General features: G+C 36.9%; 1 protein-coding gene across 4 annotated transcripts in view; it reads right to left on the bottom strand.

The window, feature by feature from the left end:
* Positions 1–1,796: 1,796 nt before the first annotated feature.
* The window catches only part of LOC122247117 (uncharacterized), a 53,430-nt gene continuing 47,726 nt past the window's right edge, over positions 1,797–7,500 (bottom strand). For all 4 annotated transcript variants that reach the window (XM_086547692.1, XM_086547678.1, XM_086547683.1 and 1 more), the window contains one exon: positions 1,797–6,735. In XM_086547692.1, coding sequence (XP_086403818.1) covers positions 6,603–6,735 — 133 coding nt within the window. In that variant the 3' untranslated portion in view covers positions 1,797–6,602. The remainder of the gene's footprint in view (positions 6,736–7,500) is intronic.

Raw genomic sequence — 7,500 nt, 5'->3', positions numbered from 1 at the left:
TTAGACTATGTTTATCAAGGCAAACTAGTCAGTACTGGAGATATGCATGCCATGCATCTAAATGCAGAGCAAAAACCCTCAAAACTAGGCCAAAACCTCTTTTGTTTTACAATTTGAAAATATAGGTCCCAGGAATGTAGATGCCTGGCAAACAATGACTGAAATCTCCAATCAATAAGTGTGCAACTTCACAAAGGGCTGCTCAATAGTAGTGAGCCCATTGTTAGGGCCTCGTGGTAGTTTTGATGCCTCACTTTTAACCCATTCCCGACGGGGGAATTCTAGCCTTGAATGTTTATTCCGGCCGGGGCCGCGTTTATTTATTTAAAGCAATAAAAAAATTGGGCTGGCATGCATACTACTGCGGCAACGGCACTTTTTTTGAAATGCGCGGTACACATGCTGTACCACCTGTCCTGTGTGGGTTAAGAGGTTAATTTTAACCCAATCCCAACGGGGCCGGCGATAAGTGGAAACCCCCTACGCCGGGCCTATGCAATATTGCATTGGGAACGCCACACTGGTATGTCGCCCCGGCATCGAGCATTTAGCTGTGTCAAACGGGTGTGACGAACCGTCGTCATAGGGTTAATAATAATAAAATGATAGTCATCATAACAACAAATCCTAAATTGTGTCTAATATAATTTTAACCCATTGTGGACAAGTGGCAACACATTAATGCCATGAGTGTTTTGACCAAAGTGCAACTGCCAGTTTCTTTGTTTTGAAGAAACTGTTTCACCAAACTTCGTACTTCTTCTTACATAAATGATAGTGATGTTACACTGACTGAAGCCTAAACTACAGGTATTATTTATCTAAACACTATCATAGCCATACTAGTACCCGCTATAAGTCTCACAACATGACAAAACACAAAAAAGTGGGGAAGGTATTCATTCAGTACCGTAATGATTAAATAAGGAGTTGGGCTGAAAAAAAACAGCTGTTGGGTGAAGCTACAGAGTGGCAGCCCTGCATTAGATACATAAGCTAGTCCACAAGGGGTTAACCATAATTAACAAATTTAGAAAAGCCAGAATCACAAATTTCATAGTCTTTGAATATACCATGAAAATATCAATAATTTATCATCAGTTTTTGATAACGCTTATAATGTGAAAAAGAAAGGATAAAAGAAAACAAACCAAACCAAACAAATATAACAACAATGACGAAAAAACAAAAATAGTAACAGTAATAGTAATAATGAAGAAGCAAAAACAAAAATATCATAATAAAATCAATTTGTTCCACTCCACTGCATCATTACATAATAGGCTCTATAACTAAAATTTCTAGCAATATTGCCACCCTTGCAAAATGCCTTAGCAAATATGAATATATTAATGAAAACTGCACTCCCCCACCTTTAAACTCACCTTGATTATGTTATCAGAACATTTAATATGAAAGTTTTGCCTCCAGTAGGAAAATCTATAAAAAAAACAGCTTTGTCACAGCTGCATCTTAAGCTGTAAGTTGGTTATACTTGGAAAAGCAGGTGACATACATCACTGTTTACAGGTTAAAGTCTTCATATTGACATAATGTAAAACCAAGGGAGATGGAGAGAATGAAAGGCAAAAGCAAAGAAAAAAAAGAAAGAAAAGAGTAAAAGGATAAACAATCACTATAAAAAAGAGATACATAAAATCAGTTACGAATGATAATATCTAATTAAACTTTACTATATCATATCAAGCATGCAGAGTACTGAACAAGCAACTTACATGCCAATAATCATGCAAACAAACATACAAGGGTACATATATGGGTTACCATGTTTCATATGTGTAATGCAAGCTATTTTTTGGTTATTTTGTTTTTTGAGCTTATAGCTACATATTGATACTTTGAAAAAACGTAAGCAAGCAAAAATTTATTAATTCAGTGTCCCTAATGGGTGCACACTTGTGATAATACACAAGCATAAAGACAGTCAGTAAAACATAAAAGTTATGCACACATTAATATATACCCATGCACTTGCAATTCACACATATGACCGCAAATATCTGACATTATTGAAATATACATCCTATATTTAGCTGGATATATTCAAGTATTTAGTTACAGTGTTTATGTCTGTTAGAGCATATTTATACACAGATAGGCATGGTTTCAACAAGTATGTGGGTATGTGTATGGGTGTTTATGTGTGTAAACACACACACACACACACACACACACACACACACACACACACACACACACACACACACACACACACATTCACACACTCACTCTCACTCACACACACGCACGCACGCATACACACACACACACACACACACACACACACACACACACACACACACACACACACACACACACACACACACACACACACACACACACACACTCACACACTCACACACTCACACACTCACACATTCACTCATTCACTCACTCACTCACACTCACTCACACTCACACTCACTCACACTCACACTCACACACATGCACAGAAGGAAACTCACTGTGCGTGCGCACGTACATGCACACACACACATGCACACACACATAAGAGAGAGAGAAGTAAACTCACTGCACACACACACACACACACAATCTGCATACTCACACTCCAAATTCTACACTGGCACTATCTTCTTCACTGACAACACACATACACACATATGTAAATTCATGAATGTGTATAAATTCATATGTGTGTGTGTGTGTGTGTGTGTGTGTGTGTGTGTGTGTGTGTGTGTGTGTGTGTGTGTGTGTGTGTGTGTGTGTGTGTGTGTGTGTGTGTGTGTGTGTGTGTGTGTGTGTGTGTGTGTGTGCAGACTAAATCATACAAATAAATCTATACATATATATATATACACAGTTACATATCATGCAACTACATAAAGAACATATATATAATCATTTAATCATGTATTCATTTCATATTTCTTTTTATCTACATTAAAGCAAATTCTAATAATACTGAAAATATTCACATAAAAACATTTTTAAATCCACACGTACTTAAATGCTCAAAAAGAGTAATTTATCATCTTATATGTTCCTAATACCTTTAAGTTTCTCTGAGTGATAGTAGAGCAAATCCATTGATCACATTATGGACCACTAATTGCTGTCAAAGATTATGTATAATAAAAGGTAAAAATAAAATTCTAAGAACACTGGTAATCAAAATATAAATCATACATTACCAGAATATGTACATACGTTTTTTTCTGTTTGTATTTGATACATTTCTTGTGCTTATGGTATTTTGAAGCCCACAACCAAAGGTCACTTTGACCGCTAAATTAATCATCAGGAACCAGAACTAAGAGACCCTAAAAACTAAGGCTCCCTTGGGAATCCTTTTCTGACATAAAGAAAACATATGAACACATATATCAAAGATAAGAATTAACAAAACACACGTGGTGCCACCTCTTCATAATGGAAAACATTCATAAATTGCGATCACTCAAAGTCTCTGACACACACAGCCACAGGACCACATTTTCAGCAACAATAAAAACTTTTTTTTTTATTCTTTTTTTCTTCCAGATATACACAACAGCCCGGGAATTCTCCTTAATCAATATGCAGAAACTTTGGGAAGTGACAATAATTATTGGACTAAAACCTCAATCACAAGAAAAGGTAAACAGCTAATGCCACAGCTTTACAGAAACTTCGCATCACTTTGTAAAATATGTCAAACTTATGCTTTTTCAAATCAATGTATAAAAAAGTTTCACTGGGTTCCTTCCATTTGAATTTCCACATCTTTTGCTCATGTCCAATTGCACACAAAATTTGTGGTATATTATTTGCTTCTGGCTGGGGCTTGTATGAGATCTTTTATATAAAGTGAATGATTGTAAGTTACACTAATATTAACACAAAAGATAAGACACTAAGAACTCTCACATCCAAATACATGGAGACAGTCAAGAAATTGATAAACATGACAACAATCTGGAATTGAGTTGCCACCAAAGCTTGGGAGTTATCCTAAGAAGAAGAGTCTGAAAGCTAAAAACACCCCGCATTCTAGCCGGCAACAACCTTTGGGTGGCTGTCAGTTCACTAATTCCTTACTAATTACTGACTTTGTCTTTATCATATGAATGTTGTTTCTTTTTTGTCTGTAGGGTGGCCAGCTGAGGCAAGGGGTAGCAAGGGCACTACATAAAAAGCCTCCTGTTGACACTGCAGTCTTCGCTGAGGAAGACAGCAAAAAATGCATATTTGATTTTGGGATTAAAATGTGCTAGAAACAACAGTAATCCTGTTGCATTTTAAAGAGAACTACAACCTGTAAAGACTTTATATTTTTCTTTTTCACATGACAGTCTTGGTAAGTTACCAATATGGCCACCCCTTCAATGCATGGCATTAAAGAGAAGCCTCTTTCATTGCCAACCTGCACGTAAAATCTTCTTAAAAGCTAATCTTACTCTCTGGATACGCCTTCTGGCTTCCAGTCCAGCATGCAAGGACTGTATAGAAAAAAACATATAAAACATAATAATGAATTTCCACAGCTGAAGTAAATTCAAAAATGCAGTAATAAAACAAGTGTGATGCTTCCTAAAAGACTGCAGTACATGACATAAAATACACATAACACATTTCATTGTACTTTTTACCTCCATTAGCAATGGAGTCACAGGAAACAGATAAAATAACTAAGCTTGACTTTAAATATAAATTTTGGCTTTCAAATAGCAGTAAAAGATAAAAAAGTAAATAAAAACACTAAATGTGAATGTCAATGAAAACAGCCAGTACCTTCACAATGATTATCATGTGCATGTGCTTGTGTCTGTTTGTGTGTGTGTTTGAAAGTGATTGTTATTGTGTATATAAAGAATGCAAGAAAGAGGGGGAGGACAGGGGAAGGAGGGTGGGGAAGGAGGGTGGGGGAGGAATGGAGGAAGGGAGGAAGAGAGAAAGGGAGGGAGGGAGGGAAGAAGGGAGGGAGGAGAGAGAGAGAGAGAGAGAGAGAGAGAGAGAGAGAGAGAGAGAGAGAGAGAGAGAGAGAGAGAGAGAGAGAGAGAGAGAGAGAGAGAGAGAGAGAGAGAGAGAGAGAGAGAGAGAGAGAGAGAGAGAGAAGAACAAGAAGCAGAGGAAGGAAAGGGGAAGGATGGAATTAGGAAGGAAGGAAGGAAAGGAGGAAAGGGGAGAGAGGGTGGGAGAGGGAAAGAGGACAAAAGGGAGGGAGGGCAGGGATGGGGGAGGGAGAGAGAGATATGGCTGAGGGATCGGAGAGTGTGAGAGATTAGGGGAGAAGGAGAACAAGTGAGAAAGAGAAAAAGTGAGACAGGTATATCAATTTCTAAAATCTTTACACAAACACAGTAAAACCTCCATAATTCTAAGTTTTTTCATTGATATGATTCTAAAAGTCTTCTACACATGCACTGTTTACCTGTACAATTTAGAAGAAAACAAAATTGTGATATACTGCTCAAATAAACTGTACATTGCTGCTGGATCAAGTCTCACCTGTATTACCTCTGATCTGTTATCAACTCCATTAAAATTTTACCCCAGAAGTATAATTTGAATGCGTCATATTCCTCTTACTGTTCCCAATTATTGTCACTTTTTCAATGTGTTGCTCAGCTGTCTATATCCATTACCATCTAGCATAGTATGGACCCTTCATTGTACCAAAGTATGGAGGTCTTTTAATGTGCATGTGTGTATAAGAAAGTTGAAAGTAAAAGAAGAAGTGAAGAAAAGAGAGACAAAGAGGCACTAAATATTCATCATAGGAAGGAGTGACCATTAAGTACAAAACAAACAAAGCTAAAATCCAGTTTGAAATTGCAGAGGCTGACATGCTCAGGAAAATGGTCCCCTGTAGCACTTCTATAAGGCTTATGTGTACTTAATCAATTTAAAAAAGAGAAGGACTTGTCTACTGATCAAATTGAAGTAGTACTTTAAAATGAAACTATCTTCTGCTTGAGTATAGTCTACAGTATGCTATCATTTTCTCTGTAAATTTACTATCAATTTGACCATAGTCTTAAGTGGACTGAAAATTGTAATGAGAAACTTGTCATCCATATAATAGGGTTGCCTATGAGTAAATTGTCACGAAAAGCCCAATATAACATCCATCATTTGCAGGCAGAATGTCAGGAAATGTTGAAACAACTGGCAGTACTCTAAGTATTGTTGTTGGTAGCACAAGAAGAAATGTACCTTACTATAATAAGTGAACTGACAAGGTAATTTTGGAGTGAGTTATTGCATGAGAAAATAAGCACCGGCATCAATAAAAAATATCAATAACCTTTTTTTCATTCAGTCTGCAAAATATAATGAATCAAATATATTTTTTTTGAATAAAGAAATATTTGCACAAAACTTCCATGGAAGGGGCAAGAAAAATACACCACCATTGCTTGGAAATCACAAAACTGATGCCATAGCAACATAGTTGTATTTCCTTTATCCTGCATTCCAGTGGTGATAGGAGTGAAACTTGAGTAAATCTAATAGCTACAGACATTATCACACAGGTGGCTAGTAGCTGAAGATGGCTGATGCACCAGCAGTCATGGTTGTGTCTGTATTGGCAATGGGTTTTAACATTCCACAAAATCAACCTGAAGAAGCGAAGGTTAGGGCCCAGATGAGGTGGATGATGTGGTGCGATGATCTCTGCGAAAACTTTCCTCTGTCTCTTGATCTACCAGTAGCTGGTCTACTGTTCCCTGATCCACCATCATGCTTAATTCACTCTCATCAAGCCGGCTGTTAATACAAACTTTTTTTCAGTATGTCAAAATGCTAGCAAATGTCTTAACATTAATAATTATGTGACAGATATTTTGACTCTGTATCTCTCTTACTATATTCCTCCACATAATCTAAAATGTTAATCTGATAAGCTAACTTTATAAAATACTGCATTAAGGGATAAACGAAGATAATGCTAAAAGAAAATAATTAAAAATTCTATCCCTTCTGAAATATCTATCAAAGGCTAAACAGATTTAGTAGTCAAGCATATTGGTGATTATTGCAAAAATTAATATGCATTTACACACATTTGTTTTCTATTTCTAAACTAGAATAGTCTGTAAACTTATTTATTTTCATAAAGATGAAAATTAAGTTACAATATAATTAACCCATTGCGAACGGGGCGCCTAATGACTTAACTGGTCTATGACACTGGCGGCACCAGCTAAAAATTAGTCTGCTCTCCGGGTAGCGCAGACTAGCACAAACGATATTTTTCCATAAATCCATCACAAAATGCGGATTTAGGCTGACTTTGGAACCCTGTAGCTCTGAGGCTAGCAGCGTTACAATTGTGAGCGGATCCTGATGTTATATCGTGTGCTCATTGACACCCATGTATGTCATGACACCCGTGCGCAATGGGTAAAAACTAATAACTCCCTGGCCAGCTCGCTATTGAGCTCAGGATGTGATGTAGTTAGTCTGGCTGAAAAGTAGATGTAGCAGAAAAAGAAATGTGAAGAGACAGGAGTTTTCTGACCAAGATGTTAT

The sequence above is a fragment of the Penaeus japonicus genome, unplaced genomic scaffold (genome assembly GCF_977035675.1).
Source record: "Penaeus japonicus unplaced genomic scaffold, GWHDUDI00000001_assembly GWHDUDI00000002, whole genome shotgun sequence".
NCBI classification, from domain to species: domain Eukaryota; kingdom Metazoa; phylum Arthropoda; class Malacostraca; order Decapoda; family Penaeidae; genus Penaeus; species Penaeus japonicus.
This window is presented reverse-complemented; position numbering and strand designations above follow the sequence as displayed.